Source organism: Lepidochelys olivacea (genome assembly GCF_965140295.1).
Source record: "Lepidochelys olivacea isolate rLepOli2 genome assembly, chromosome: 1".
Lineage (NCBI taxonomy): Eukaryota > Metazoa > Chordata > Testudines > Cheloniidae > Lepidochelys > Lepidochelys olivacea.
The window spans coordinates 338,245,233-338,261,371 of NC_140411.1; the positions used below are offsets into that span (position 1 = coordinate 338,245,233).

Here is a 16,139-nt window from a genome sequence, read left to right on the forward strand (position 1 = left end):
TTCAGGAGCTGATCTCGTTTGTAAGGGAAGACCCACCCTGCCTAGGTGCTCAGCATGATGGGATTGCTTGTCCAAATGATCACTTTTGACTGGCATTGGATCCCCAGTCTTCTTGTTATTGGGGGTGGGAGTAATAAAGCATTGTTATCCTTGTTGTGTGAATTGAGGGCAGCAGAACTGTACCTGGCATACTCTGATTGAGGGACTCACGCTCAACTAAATGGCACTCTCTAGTCTGGGGACATGGGTTCCAAAGCCCAGGGAGTTGAGAGAGGGTGGGGATAGGTATTTGTGCCTGGCTGTGTGGGTTCTGCTGAAGGGTCTTAGACTGTTTGATCCTTCCTATCTTCACTGTGTAATGAAAGAGCTAATTTAGACTTAATTGAGAGTCTTGTTCACACCACAGAGCTGAAATCACTGATATGTAGGTCTAAGTGTTAGATCTTCTTTAAAACAGTATCTCTATTGCAAGAGACTGCCCAGTGTGCACCAGCAGGGAGGCTCCCCCACTAACAGCTGAAATTGTTGAGAGTTGTGTTAAGCAGTGGGACCTGAAGACATCCTGGTGGATCAGCAATTGGCCAGTAGAGAGAACTGGAGCAGAGCCCTGCAGGGAGACGTGGCACTCGGCCAGCAGGGCAGCTGGTGTGGCACTCAGCCAGCAGGGTGCCTGGAGGAGAGGCAGGGAGCATCAATTGGCTGGCAGGGCAACTGGCGAAGAGGAGTGGCGAGCAAGTGCCTGGGCAGTGGAGTGAGTAAGGTGCCTTCTTACTCCCCCCACCACCACCCAGGGTGGGAGGTGAACTTTGCAGATGTGCTTCTGAACTCTGGGTCTGCACTGACCAAGAACAACTGTGAATGGGGCGCAGAGAAGAGGCGGGCACGTTAAAGGGACTTTTGGTGGCTGGACTTAAGAACCTGAGGGAAAAGGACACTGCCCAATTTACTTGGGGGTGGGTCTTCTGCTCATGGTTTATGTTTATGAACCCTGTTTGCTGTGTTTTCCCAAATTAATGCTGAGTTACTTTTCTCCTTTTATTAAAAGTTTCTTTGCTATACTCAGACTCTGTGCTTGTGAGAGGGGAAGTATTGCCTCTTATAGATGCCCAGGGGGTAAGGTGTAATTGTCCCAGGTCACTTGGTGGGGGCATGAGCCAGTTCTGTGTTGTGTTGTTGTTGAAAAGGAACCGCTAGATACTGAACCTCGTCCTTGTTGCTGCCAACTCTGACTAGCAGAAAGGTTACGCTAGAAATATGGCTTTTAAAAAGTTAATCTGAGACTCTACCATTACAGGCCTCTGGGATCCAGGACTCTAACAACATGCCCATGCCTTAACCCAGCCCTGATAGAACCCAGAACTCTTGACTCCTACTATTATATTCCTGTCACTGGACCAATGTTTCTCAACCTTTTTGTGCTGGCGACCCCCTCTGGACTTTACAAAAATTGTGACCCTCCCCCACTTGAACAAATTGCAAACCTTTACCTTAAGCTTGGTCTTGGGTTCCAGCCCCAGCCCCGGGCAGCAGGGCTGAAGCATGTAACCTAGCTCTGCGGAGCCCCCTACAGCATGGGCCCCAGGCAATTGCCCTGCTTGCCACCCCCTAATGCGAGCCCTGCACTTGCACCCCCCTAAACCCATCCTATGACCCCCCTGGGGTTGAGAAACACCACACTAGATGACATTCCTTCTAGGAACCTGGTAGCCCTTATCTTCAGGAGAAGACATTTTGCTGGGCCAAGAGTTTCAAAGCTGCTGGCTAAAGTTAGGCTCTTAAGTCAATTTTTGAGGCACCTAAATAAGTGGCCTCATTTTAAGTGGTCTGAGCACCCAGCTACTACCACTGATTTCATCGATGCAGGCAAACAATTGCTCTTGAAGATGTTGTAAAATTGCCTACATTGTGGTTTAGTCTGACCTTGTTAAATCACAATTGAAGGGGTGTGGGATGGGGGAAAATAACCATTGAAAAGAAATCAGGAATGCCTGTGAAAACGAGACAGCTGTTAGAAGCATTTGGGGCATTGACATAGGAATTCAAGCCTGTGATCAGGCAGCCAGCTGCAGCCAGCAAAACCAATTGAGAAAAGCTCATAAGTGGAAGCCTGCACCTGGCACATTGTGTATGCGCCTGTTTGGGTGGTTTTGAGAAGGGAAGGAAGTCTTAATAACGGAACTCAATCAAATGAGAGTGAAACTAACAACGTAGAAGCTGTATGGAGGCCGTATTGTAAGAGATCACTTATTAATTGTCTTGCAAAAAAAAAAATAAGAAATGGTTCAGGGTCTCTCCCAAAGGAGCTATCAGTGTTTAGGAAAGTTTCAGGACCTCTGTATAAGCTACTAGCCTTTTTACTATATACATTGAGGCTAATGGCAACCAGGCTGCACAAACTGAAGTCAGAGGGATTTAGTTTTCGCTAATATAACACCACCTTGGGATGGGTCATTTGCAGGGACCAGTGAGTTTAAACAAAAATGTGGATTCATTAGCTTGGGGGCAATGGCAGACTCAAGGATTTTTACATGGTCCAGCCACTAGAGGGGGACAAAGACACACCTGGCTAGTGCTGTACACAAAAATTTCAGCTTATAAGTTGTTCACCAACTCTCTATATTGACCAGTCGGTCAGGGCCAGCCACTACGACCTTATGCAGGCTGAATAGCACCTCACTCCACAGATTGCTCTGATTTATAATCCAGCCCTCATAATTGACAGTTTGCTAGTAGAACAATGGGATTGGCCACTCTAAGCATGTGTCCTCACCTGTAGGGAACCCCTCATGCCTGAGTACAGCATTACAGGGAGTCCTCATCTCTGGCACCCCCTCTTGTGCTCTCCCTCAGACCTGCTTCTTCTCTCAACTCCCCCTCTGGGCATTCTGTGGTTTGGCCCACCTGCCAGGTCACAAAAGTCTAAACCCATTCCAAGCAAACCTTCAAAGTAATAGCTCATTTGCCTCTCTCAGGCTTCAGTGGAGTTCCTTTGTGAGCTGCACCTCAGAGCTTCCCCTATAGGAGCCTAACCTACTCCTGTAGTATTCTTCCTCTGTTGTTATCTGTCTGGTTAAACCCTGTCCCAGGGCTTTTCTCCTCCAAGGAGACCTGTCTCAGCTGTGGTTTCTCTCCAACTGAGCTCCCTCAGTCTACTTATCAGGTTAGCTCTGCTTCCTCTGACCAGGAGGCAATTGGTTAATCACCCCTCCCCCTCCAGGTGCAGAGCGTGTCTAACTGGGGTTCTTCCTTTGCCTTGCAGGTGAGGGGGATTAAACCCCATCACAGTCAGCTATGTCACATGGCATTGTTTCTGTGTGCTGATTGGATGGATGACCTTAACTTTGTAACTTACTTTGCTTCTGCCTGAAATGAATTTGATTTAGTCACAAATTGAATTTTGTTTATTGAGTAAGCAAATATTTTAGCCACGGGCACAACCATTGATTTCCGCAAACATAGAGTATGAATGTTTGCAAACAGCAAACAATGAGGTGTGAACATAGCTGAAATGAAATCAAAAGAACCAAAATGGTTGCAAATATCTTTTGTCACTATTCATCTTCCTACTTAAGACCATTACGTGGGGGAGGAGGAGTTATTTAAAACTAGCGAAAAAAAATTCCATCAAAAAAACTCTTAGCTCTCCCCCTTTTTAAACTATTGGTGGAAAAACGTGTTTTTTCTCCCCAACATAAAATTAAAAAAAAAATCATCTTGATTGTTGGAAAACCAAAAGTTTTCACGGAAAATTGTGAAAAAAAGTGAATTTTTTAAATGTTCACATAATATACTTCCCTTTTTTTGAGAAAAAAGTTCCATTTTTATTACTTACAAATTGTTGACACATTGAGATGAAGATTAAATGTTGCTCAGTAGAAGCATATGGAATTTCTATATACATGGAATATGTGATTCCAGTACTAGATGATGATGTCTTTTCAAGGGGGTATGCAATCTGAGTAACATCTCTTCCCATATCAGAAATTACTGGGTGAGTTTCTATGGCTGGTGTTATGCCAGTCAGAGTAGATCAGTGGTTCTCAAACTTTTGTACAGGTGACCCCTTTCACATAGCAATCCTCTGCGTGCGACCCCCCTTATCAATTAAAAACACTTTTTTATATATTTAACACCATTATAAATGCTGGAGGCAAAGCGGGGTTTGGGGCAGAAGCTGACAGCTCGCGATCCCCCATGTAATAACCTCATGACCCCCTGAGGGGTCCCGACCTCCAGTTTGATAACCCCTGGACTAGATGATCATCATTGTCTCTGCTGGCCTTAAAATCTATGTGTCCTTCTGTCAGTGTCGGCCTGCGAGCCACTGGCTGCTCCCATGAACCCTAAATGCGGCTCCCTGTGGATCGCACCATCCCGGGCGGTGCACTGGGGCTGCAGCTAAGGCAGGCTCCCTACCTGCCCCAGCCTCACGCTGCTCCCGGAAGTTGCCAGCACGCCCCTGGGAGAAGTAGGCGGGATGGGGGGCAGAGGTCTCAGCACGCTGCTCCTGCCTGCAAGCACCACCCCTGCAGCTCCCATTGGCCGGGAATGGGGAACTGTGTCCAATGGGAGTTGTGGGGGCAGAGCCTGTAGAGATGGGCAGTGCACAGAGCCATGTGCCCTCGCACAGGGGCCACAGGGGCGTGTTGGCCCCTTCCAGGAGTGGCGTGGGGCCGGGGCCACCCGAAGTAAGTGCCGCCCCCTTCAGTGGGCAGGTTCTGAATAGCTCTTCCACCACCCAACCTGCAGTTTCCCGGAAGCAGCCCCCTATGCCCCCTCCTGCACCTTGAGCCCCCTCCCAGAGCCTGCACCCCATACCCCCTCCTGCACCCAAACACACTTCCCCAGCCTGAAGTCCCCTCCTGCAACCAAACTCCCTCCCAGAGCTTGCACCTCTCACCCACTCCTGCACCCCAAGCCCCAGCCCTGAGCCCCTCCCAGAGCCAGCCCCCCATAACCCCTCCTGCACCCTAAGCAATATTACCAATAACAGTAATATTACCATATCAACCAACAAAGAACTCAGAGCGTTCAACCGTCTGTGCCGGGTTGATGTGGCTCTCACATTGAAGGTTTTTTGCCAAAGTGGCACCCACTCCAAAAATAGTGAAGAGCACTGAGCTAGCCATTAGCAAAGTAAAAGTCCATGGAGCTGTGCCAGTTTACGCTTGCAAAGAATTTGTCCCAGTGCAATAAACATCAGGAACCAGTTTGCTGTTCTGTCAACAGGAGGAGAGAAGCAGATTCCCAAGGCTGAGGAAGAAGAGCCCCCCGCCCCCCAAGGCTGGGAGGGTCACGGCAACCACACCCAAGAGATGCAGGGTGTTGGTGACTGGGGACTCCCTTCTGAGAGGAGTCCCTGCTGACCTGACCTGATGTTCCCGGGGGGCGGAGGTGCTGGAACAGTGTGTATAGCGGGGGTGCTGAGAGCCATTAAAACCAAACTGTAAACCCTGTACGTGATGGAAACCACTTCAAGCCAGCACCCCCTGCACCCCTAGTGCTAATATCTATGCCGGAGTGTTTGCTGCCTGTTTGGAGCCTGAATCTGAGATGTCGCTGAAAGGTTGCAGAGGCTCATCTGTCCCTCTGACCACTACCCCATGCTGCTCCTCCGTGCGGGCACTAATGATACTGCCAGGTCTGACCCTGAGCAGATCGGCAGTGACTACAGGCTCTGGGAATGAGAGTGTAGGAGTTTGGAGCACAGGTGGTGGTCTTGTCCATCATCTTGGTGGAAGAGGGTAAAGGCTCAAGACAGGGACACTCATCCTGGAGATGAATGCACAGCTGCACAGATGGTGTTGAATGAAGGGCTTCGGATGTTGTTCCAGGAAGGAGGAATATTGCCAAGGCATCTTCCTCGAGTGTAATGCTTTTCTGCGGTGCTCTTTATTATACATTGCCACCTCTTGTTGTTTGCACCATTGCTCAGCGCATACAGAATCATTGGGGTCTGAATCAGACTGGGAGTTCCTTAGGGCTGGGACTGTGAATCTCTCATGTTTTGGGCAGTACAATGTACACTCTTGCCCAGGAGTGACGGATACGTAATGGTACAAAATCTGGACTGGAGGGGAGGCTGCAAGTCCACCTTGTTTCAGTTTGGTTACATGTGCACGGGAGAAAGTGAGGGAAAGGCTACATCAATGAAAGCTATGTAGGTCTCGGTATCAGCTGCATCACAGAGGGCCCATTCCAAGTGCAGAAGGCCACTGAACAGATTTCCTCATGCCAGGATCCTAATTAGCCATCTGTGGTGGGGAACTGGAAGTCTGTTTTGGTTCATTCCGTGCAATAATAAAGAGGAAGACCAGAGTATGATTCTGCTTGAGTCAATTAGATTGACGTTTCTACTTACACGGAGGGGGAATCTATATTTTTGTTGCTGAATGTTGACCCAGCTGAAGGCTAGATAAGGGAAGGGCAGTGCATCCCTTCAGACAATAGATATGTGGAAGCAAAGAAATCAGAGCTGAGTATTCCCAGATGGGCCTTTAGCAAATACATTTCAAACGTGCGTGTGGTGTCTTAGCCATCTGCTGTATTTATATGCCAGTCTATTGAATTGGCATTGTTCCCACTTATGCTGCTGAGGGGCTGCCTGCCTTGAGACAGTCTTGCTGGAATTGTAATTTCCATTTTCTGTTATCATCATTCATTTACACTGGTCCTGATCTAACACCCACTGAAATTCCTGGTCAGACTCCCATAGACTTCAGTGGACACTGGATGAGGCCAATAGTGCCCATAAGTGCACTAGCTGTGTACTACACAAATCGAATGACAGATCCTTTCCCTGAAGAGCTTACACACAAAACAAACTTATTCCCTTTCCTTCATTGCTTTAAGGTAAACTGCCTTTGACTGGGTTTATAAATCTCACCAAATAGCCCCACATTTAAATTTTGTTTAAATAATGGAAGAGGATTTTTTTTTACAAATTCAAATATGACTAGAAAGTATTTCCTGACTTTTAAAATGATTAATCCATGAAAATGTGTTGTTTTGGACATATTGAATGCCCTGCAGTGCTGCAAATTCAGTCTAAGATTCTTGTGAGAGGACGATAACTGGAAACTGAAGCTGATTATAAACAGAAAGTGAAGCTGACAAATCTATTTCACTGAGTGAAGTGCAGAAAGTAAAAAAACAACAAACACCCACCCAGCTCCATCAGTGAAAAGTCAATAAAATTAAAATGTTATTTTAAGTCAGCAACTCAAGGTGTCAGTAGCTTGCTTCAGTACATTTTAAAAACAATATACGGGTTTTATCTTTGGTATCGTCTTGAATCTCTTGAACTATGGACAACCAGAATTCTGTTCTTGTCTTAAATGGAAGTGCAGTTCTTAGAAGCTGCCGTTTTATTTGCACTGCTGTTAAGCAACCTGAATTTAGCACCAAATTCCTAAATCTATCTGTTTTGATACTACTCATCACCATATTATCTCAGTGCGATGGGGAAAATACCAAGTACTATTGTTGCTAAGGCTGACTGAAGAGGAGTGATCCAATGTAAAATTTACTTGAGAACAAGGAGGAAGCTCAAGGAAGACATCTGGGAAGAAAGGAGGAAAACAGAAGGCGGTTACGTGGTGAGTTGTATTAAATAAAAAAATCTCATTTATTCCTGACTGCTTCTGACCGGAGACTTGCAGGGAACATTTTACTTTGTTAATTGGTGCTGGGAAAGTCTTAAGCTGTGAACAAAGCTTACCCTCCTAAAAGACATTTCAGTGTTAAGAATGGGGCATGTTGTGGACAGAACTGACTTTTCAATTTAGGTGAAGAAGGGGGTGCTCTGCAGAATCCGTCTGCCGAACTTTGGGGGAAGTAATGGAGAAGGATCTTTGTAAAATAGGTATTATGATACTTATCTCTATTGTAAAGAGCTTTGAGATCTCCTGATGAAAAGTGCTATATAAGAACTAGGCATTTTATTATTATTTAGGTATTAGTTTAAAATCATTGGCTCAGAGGTATTGCCAGCTCTAGGAATTGCAATATTTAGTGTCTTTCTTAAAGCCCAAGCCCTGGGGGGCTATGTGATTTAATGATATCTCAGCTTCCATTAAACAAAACAAAGCAAAACTTTGTGGTCCTCATGGTTGCAGAGAAAAAGCAAAACCTAAAGTGTAACCCTTCTGCCGTGACAGTTGGCAGCAACAAGGGCCGGGTTCAATATCTAGGGGATCCATTCCAATAACACAATGCAAACCGGCTCAAGCCCCCACCCAGTGACCTGGGACAAATATATACCACCCCCGCTGGGCGCCTCCAAGAGGCAATACTTCCCCTCTTGCAAGCACATAGTCTGAGTGTAGCAAAAAGCCTTTTAATAACAGAGAGAAACAATGTGGCATTCTGTTGGGGAAACACCACCAACAGGATTCATAACACAACCCATGAGCAAAAAAAAAAACCCACCCCAAGCAAATTGGGGCATGCCCTTTTCCCTTTGGTTCTTGAGTCCAGCAACCCCAAATCACCCAAAGTCCCAAAAGTCCAATGACCCAAAAGTCTCTGTCCCTGGTCAGGGCAGCCCCAGAGTTCAAAAGTTTATCTGCAGAGCTTTACCTCCCAACCTGGGTGGAGATGGGACGGGGGTAAGAGGCACCTTACATGATCTGAAGCTGACCGCCCCATAGCTCCGCTCCACCAGCCGCCCCACAAACTCCTTCGCTCTGCTCCACGGCCCACAAACTGCTCCACGTTGAACTGCTTCACCAGCCTGTCCACAAGGCACTCCAGCTGTCCTGCAAACTGCTCCACAATATATCTTCAGGCTCCCCCACTACTTAACACAACACTCAGTGATTTCAGCTCGTAGTAGGGGAGCCCCAGTGCTAGTGCACTGTTAGCCCAAAGTGAGCTCAGCATTCTGTAACTAGACTTCTAATGAAATCAAAATTAGCTCTGATATTCTACAGTGGAGAAAAGAGGAAGTACAATTAGCATGTAAGGCCCTCACCAAGGAGCCCATGCCACCAAGTATTAATACTTGTCCCCAGCCTCTCTCTATTCACAGTTTTGGAACCCATGACCCTTGCCTAGCGAGTGCTACTTAGTTGATGGTGAATCCCTCCATCATAACAAAAGGCCAAGTACAGTTCTAAGCACAGTTCCCATAATCAGGGTAATAACAATTTATTCTTCCTGCCCCAATAACAGAGACACTGGGAATCCCACAGCAGCCAAAGTGACCATTTGGGCAGCTATGGTCTCATTCTAGGCGGGTTGGGTGTGCCTATGCAAATGAGATTGGCCCCTGAAGTTCTTTTCCACAACTTGCCACACCTCATCACCAGATGTCAGGGTGGAGCTCATCCTGACACTGCTTACACATGGTTGCAGAGAAAAAGCAAAACCTAAAGGTTTAAAACCCAGAAGGCAAATAAAAAGAAGCCAAGGCCATTTTTGTTGTTGTGGGATGGGGGGAAGAGGGCTGACTCATGATTTTTGAGTGTTTGGGGTTGGCATGCAACTCCACTGAAGGCCGTGGGGATATACAAAAAAATAAGAACAAAGTTTGGCCCATAGTTTTGTCCATATGGAATCTGCTCACTTGTTAATTTCCTTTAACCCTTTGGAAAATGTCGACAAATGTATCTATTTAAGATGTACGGGATGTTTACATTTGCACACACGTTCTCTAAACATTTATTTGTATGACATTTTCTGGCCTGACAGTGTGTCAAAGGTTAACTTCATTTATGTTTCACAGGCTATTCCTTCCTGCAGTGTGGCCAGAGGTTGGTCATGGAAAAACTATAGAACAGCATACTGTTTATTTAAAGAGTCATTTGCAAGTTAGACAAGAGAATCTCTTAAAAGTGTATCAACTGTGGCTTTATCCACAATAGCAATAGAGACACTGCCTGGGAAACCAAGTTTATGTCCTCTTATGCTTGGTTTCACATGGCCTGTAAATTCATAATATATTCTTTTTCAAAATATTAGCTAATGAATGTTAAGTGCACTGCTGGAAGGTAGGGAAGTAAGTATTGTTATCTCTATTTTGCAGATTTCACCGGCAGAACCAAGATTAGAACTCAGGCATTCCTGGTGCCCAGTCCCATGCCCCTTGCATGGATTTCTGTGACCGTTATGTGCCTGGGTAGACAAGAGAATATGAACAAGGACCTCCACTTCACTACTAAGAAGAGTTTATACATGCAGCCATCAGCTGCTCTGAAGCAGAGGAGGGATGCATCTTTTCTAAGCAGCCAGCTTTTGTTCAGAACTAATACCAGAACTGCATAATTTGTTGGACAGAACAGAAATAAGGGGCAGAAACGATCTCTTTGGTCTCACTGGCTAGCTTTAAGTTTTAATCATTCTTCTTCCATGAAGCTAACCCAGAGGTGTGCAAACTATGGCCCGCGGGCCACATCCGGCCTGCGGGACCGTCCTGCCCAGCCCCTGAGCTCCTGGCCCGGGAGGCTCGCCCCTGGCCCCTCCCCTGCTGTTCCCCCTCCCCCGCAGCCTCAGCTCACTGTGCCACTGGCACAATGCTCTGGGCAGTGGGGCTGCGAGCTTTTGCTGGGCAGCACAGCTGCAGACCCGCAGCCTGACCTGGTGCTCTGTGCTGTGCGGTGGGGTGGCTGGCTCCAGCTGGGCGGTGCGGCTGCCTGTCCTGGTGCTCTGGGCGGCATGGCTGTAGTGCCGCCAGCCATCGGTGCTCCAGGCAGTGTGGTAAAGGGCCAGGGAGCAGGGGGGGTTGGATAGAGGGCAGGGGGGTTCGGGGTGGTGGTCAGGGGGTGGGGGTGTGGATAGGGGTCAGGGGTAGCAGAGGGCAGGGAACAGGCGGGTTGAATGGGGTCAGAGGTCCTGGGGGGGCAGTCAGGAAGGAGAGGCAGAGTTGGATGGAGTGGTGGGGGGCAGTCAGGGGTGGGGGATCCAGGGGCGGTCAGGGGACAGGGAACGGGGGGTTCGGATGGGGGCGGGGGCTGGGCCACACCTGTCTGTCTGGGTCCCTAGGCAATTTATTCCAGTGCTTAACTACCCTGACAGGAAGTTTTTCCTAATGTACAACCTAAACTGCCCTTACTGCAATTTAAGCCCATTGCTTCTTGTCATAGCCCTGGTCTACACTAGGACTTTAGGTCGAATTTAGCAGCGTTAAATCGATTTAAACCTGCACCCGTCCACACAATGAAGCCCTTTATTTCGACTTAAAGGGCTCTTAAAATCGATTTCCTTACTCCACCCCTGACAAGTGGATTAGCGCTTAAATCGACATTGCCAGTTCGAATTTGGGGTACTGTGGACACAATTCGATGGTATTGGCCTCCGGGAGCTATCCCAGAGTGCTCCATTCTGACCGCTCTGGACAGCACTCTCAACTCAGATGCACTGGCCAGGTAGACAGGAAAAGAACCGCGAACTTTTGAATCTCATTTCCTTTTTGGCCAGCGTGGCAAGCTGCAGGTGACCATGCAGAGCTCATCAGCACAGGTGACCATGATGGAGTCCCAGAATCGCAAAAGAGCTCCAGCATGGACCGAACGGGAGGTACGGGATCTGATCGCTGTTTGGGGAGAGGAATCCGTGCTATCAGAACTTCGTTCCAGTTTTCGAAATGCCAAAACCTTTGTGAAAATCTCCCAGGGCATGAAGGACAGAGGCCATAACAGGGACCCGAAGCAGTGCCGCGTGAAACTGAAGGAGCTGAGGCAAGCCTACCAGAAAACCAGAGAGGCGAACAGCCGCTTTGGGTCAGAGCCCCAAACATGCCGCTTCTATGATGAGCTGCATGCCATTTTAGGGGGTTCAGCCACCACTACCCCAGCCGTGTTGTTTGACTCCTTCAATGGAGATGGAGGCAATACGGAAGTAGGTTTTGGGGACGAAGAAGATGATGATGAGGAGGAGGTTGTAGATAGCTCACAGCAAGCAAGCGGAGAAACCGGTTTTCCCGACAGCCAGGAACTGTTTCTCACCCTAGACCTGGAGCCAGTACCCCCCGAACCCACCCAAGGCTGCCTCCTGGACCCAGCAGGCGGAGAAGGGACCTCTGGTGAGTGTACCTTTTAAAATGCTATACACGGTTTAAAAGCAAGCATGTGAAAGGATTACTTTGCCCTGGCATTTGCGGTTCTCCTAGATGTAGTCCTAAAGCCTTTGCGAAAGGTTTCTGGGGAGGGCAGCCTTATTTCGTCCTTCATGGTAGGACACTTTACCACTCCAGGCCAGTAACACGTACTCGGGAATCACTGTAGAACAAAGCATTGCAGTGTATGTTTGCTGGCATTCAACCAAAATCCGTTCTTTATCTCTCTGTGTTATCCTCAGGAGAGTGAGATATAATTCATGGTCACCTGGTTGAAATAGAGTGCTTTTCTTCAGGGGACACTCAGAGGAGCCCATTCCTGCTGGGCTGTTTGCCTGTGGCTAAACAGAAATGTTCCCCGCTGTTAGCCACAGGGAGGGGGGAAGGTTGAGGGGGTAGTCACACGGTGGGAGGAGGCAAAATGCGACCTTGTAACGAAAGCACATGTGCTATGTATGTAATGTTAACAGCAAGGTTTACCCTGAAAGAGTGTAGCCACTGTTTTATAAAATATGTCTTTTTAAATACCGCTGTCCCTTTTTTTCTCTCTCCATCAGCTGCATGTGTTTCAATGATCACAGGATCTTCTCCTTCCCAGAGGCTAGTGAAGCTTAGAAAGAAAAAAAAAACGCACTCGCGATGAAATGTTCTCCGAGCTGTCCTCCCACACTGACAGAGCACAGACGAATGCTTGGAGGCAAATAATGTCAGAGTGCAGGAAAGCACAAAATGACCGGGAGGAGAGGTGGAGGGCTGAAGAGAGTAAGTGGCGGGCTGAAGAGAGTAAGTGGCGGGCTGAAGACAGGGCTGAAGCTCAAATGTGGCGGCAGCGTGATGAGAGGAGGCAGGATTCAATGCTGAGGCTGCTGCAGGACCAAACCAGTATGCTCCAGTGTATGGTTGAGCTGCAGCAAAGGCAGCTGGAGCACAGACTGCCACTGCTGCCCCTCTGTAACCAACCGCCCTCCTCCCCAAGTTCCATAGCCTCCACACCCAGACGCCCAAGAATGCGGTGGAGGGGCCTCCGGCCAACCAGCCACTCCACCACAGAGGATTGCCCAAAAAAAAGAAGGCTGTCATTCAATAAATTTTAAAGTTGTAAACTTTTAAAGTGCTGTGCTTAAAGTGCTGTGTGGCATTTTCCTTCCCTCCTCCACCACCCCTCCTGGGATACCTTGGTAGTCATCTCCCTATTTGTGTGATGAATGAATAACGAATGCATGACTGTGAAGCAGCAATGAATTTATTGCCTCTGCAAGCAATGATTAAAGGGAGGAGGGGAGGGTGGTTAGCTTACAGGGAAGTAGAGTGAACCAAGGGGCGGGGGGTTTCATCAAGGAGAAACAAACAGAACTTTCACACTGTAGCCTGGCCAGTCATGAAACTGGTTTTCAAAGCTTCTCTGATGCGTACCGCACCCTCCTGTGCTCTTCTAACCGCCCTGGTGTCTGGCTGCGCGTAACCAGCAGCCAGGCGATTTGCCTCAGCCTCCCACCCCGCCATAAACGTCTCCCCCTTACTCTCACAGATATTGTGGAGCACACAGCAAGCAGTAATAACAGTGGGAATATTGGTTTCGCTGAGGTCTAAGCGAGTCAGTAAACTGCGCCAGCGTGCCTTTAAACGTCCAAATGCACATTCTACCACCATTCTGCACTTGCTCAGCCTGTAGTTGAACAGCTCCTGACTACTGTCCAGGCTGCCTGTGTACGGCTTCATGAGCCATGGCATTAAGGGGTAGGCTGGGTCCCCAAGGATAACTACAGGCATTTCAACATCCCCAACAGTTATTTTCTGGTCTGGGAATAAAGTCCCTTCCTGCAGCTTTTGAAACAGACCAGAGTTCCTGAAGATGCGAGCATCATGCACCTTTCCCAGCCATCCCACGTTGATGTTGGTGAAACGTCCCTTGTGATCCACCAGAGCTTGCAGCACTATTGAAAAGTACCCCTTGCGGTTTATGTACTCGGCGGCTTGGTGCTCCGGTGCCAAGATAGGGATATGGGTTCCGTCTATAGCCCCACCACAGTTAGGGAATCCCATTGCAGCAAAGCCATCCACTATGACCTGCACATTTCCCAGGGTCACTACCCTTGATATCAGCAGATCTTTGATTGCGTGAGCTACTTGCATCACAGCAGCCCCCACAGTAGATTTGCCCACTCCAAATTGATTCCCAACTGACCGGTAGCTGTCTGGCGTTGCAAGCTTCCACAGGGCTATCGCCACTCGCTTCTCAACTGTGAGGGCTGCTCTAATCTTGGTATTCATGCGCTTCAGGGCAGGGGAAAGCAAGTCACAAAGTTCCATGAAAGTGCCCTTACGCATGCGAAAGTTTCGCAGCCACTGGGAATCGTCCCAGACCTGCAACACTATGCGGTCCCACCAGTCTGTGCTTGTTTCCCGAGCCCAGAATCGGCGTTCCACAGCATGAACCTGCCCCATTAGCACCATGATGCATGCATTGGCAGGGCCCATGCTTTCAGAGAAATCTGTGTCCATGTCCTGATCACTCACGGGACCGCGCTGACGTCGCCTCCTCGCCCGGTATCGCGTTGCCATGTTCTGGTGCTGCATATACTGCTGGATAATGCGTGTGGTGGTTAATGTGCTCCTAATTGCCAAAATGAGCTCAGCGGCCTCCATGCTTGCCTTGGTATGGCGTCCGCACAGAAAAAAGGCGCGGAACGATTGTCTGCCGTTGCTCTGACGGAGGGAGGGGCGACTGACGACACGGCTTACAGGGTTGGCTTCAGGGAGCTAAAATCAACAAAGGGTGTGCCTGTACATCAAGGAGTATTTCAGGCAGGACTGCACGGAGGGTTCCAATAAGAAATGGTGCACCTAAGTTATCGTTGATATTGGAACAAGGAGGTTAGCCTGGCCTCTGATTGATACATGGCTAGATTTACCTCGCTGCACCTTCTCTGTGAGTGAATGCAGTGTGATCTAGACAGGGGAGGAGGCAAATGAGTACAAAACAAATCTGGTCTATTTCTTGTTCTGACCCACTCCATCTATCTTTTACATCTTTGGCTGGCAGCAGACAGTGCAGAAGGACTGCATGCCATCCACATCTCATGGCTGCTCGGCAGAAGATGGCACAGTACGACTGCTAGCAGTCCGTATCGCCTGCCCGCTCACCATAAGACGGTTCAATAGGACTGACTGCAGGACTAAAGAGAATGACTTGCTCAAGTCACTCCAAATTTAGTCCCTGCGCCCATGTCTGCCCAGGTGCTCCTGAGCGACCTCACAGAGGTGACCAGGAGCACCTCAGACATGACGATGACGGCTACCAGTCGTACTGTACCGTCTGCTGCCACAAGGCAAGGGGTTGCTGCTACTGTGTAGCAATGCCGTACCGCGTCTGCCAGCACCCAGGAGACATAGGGTGACGGTTACCTGAGCGGGCTCCATGCTTGCCGTGGTATGGCGTCTGTACAGGTAACTCAGGAAAAAAGGTGCGAAATGATTGTCTGCCCTTGCTTTCACGGGGGGAGGGAGGGAACGGGGGCCTGACGATATGTACCCAGAACCACCCGCAACAATGTTTTAGCCCCATCAGGCATTGGGATCTCAACCCAGAATTCCAATGGGCAGCGGAGACTGCGGGAACTGTGGGATAGCTACCCACAGTGCAATGCTCCGGAAGTCGACGCTTGCCTCGGTACTGTGGAAGCGCTCCGCCGAGTTAATGCACTTAATGCACTTAGAGCATTTTCTGTGGGGACACACACACTCGAATATATAAAACCGATTTCTAAAAAACCGACTTCTATAAATTCGACCTAATTTCGTAGTGTAGACATACCCTTATCCTCAGAGGTTAAAGAGAACAGGTTTTCTCCCTCCTTCTTGTAACAACCTTTTATGTACTTGAAGACTGTTATCATGTCCCCCACTCAGTCTTCTCTTTTCCAGACTAAACAAACCCAATTTGTTCAATCTACCCTCATAGGTCATGTTTTCTAGACCTTTAATCATTTTTGTTGCTCTTCTCTCGACTTTCTCCAATTTGTCCACATCTTTCCTGGTATGTGGTGTTCAGAACTGGTCACAATACTCCCGTTGAGGCCTAATC

General features: G+C 48.4%; 1 protein-coding gene across 1 annotated transcript; it reads left to right on the top strand.

Annotated features, from left to right (window-relative positions):
• The first annotated feature begins 11,220 nt into the window (after window positions 1-11,220).
• Window positions 11,221-13,069, top strand: MSANTD7 (Myb/SANT DNA binding domain containing 7). Its single transcript, XM_084616977.1, has 2 exons — window positions 11,221-12,022; window positions 12,613-13,069. Exons 1-2 carry the CDS (start codon window positions 11,440-11,442, stop codon window positions 12,696-12,698), a joined length of 669 nt encoding a protein of 222 aa, XP_084473103.1. The 5' UTR covers window positions 11,221-11,439; the 3' UTR covers window positions 12,699-13,069.
• The last annotated feature ends 3,070 nt before the right edge of the window (window positions 13,070-16,139 follow it).

Excerpts from the sequence above, each read along its gene's own strand:
- MSANTD7 (XM_084616977.1), top strand. The coding sequence starts at position 11,440 with ATGCAGAGCTCATCAGCACAGGTGACCATGATGGAGTCCCAGAATCGC. Across the intron at positions 12,023-12,612 it reads AGGCGGAGAAGGGACCTCTG|CTGCATGTGTTTCAATGATC; the intron begins GTGAGTGTACCT and ends TCTCTCCATCAG.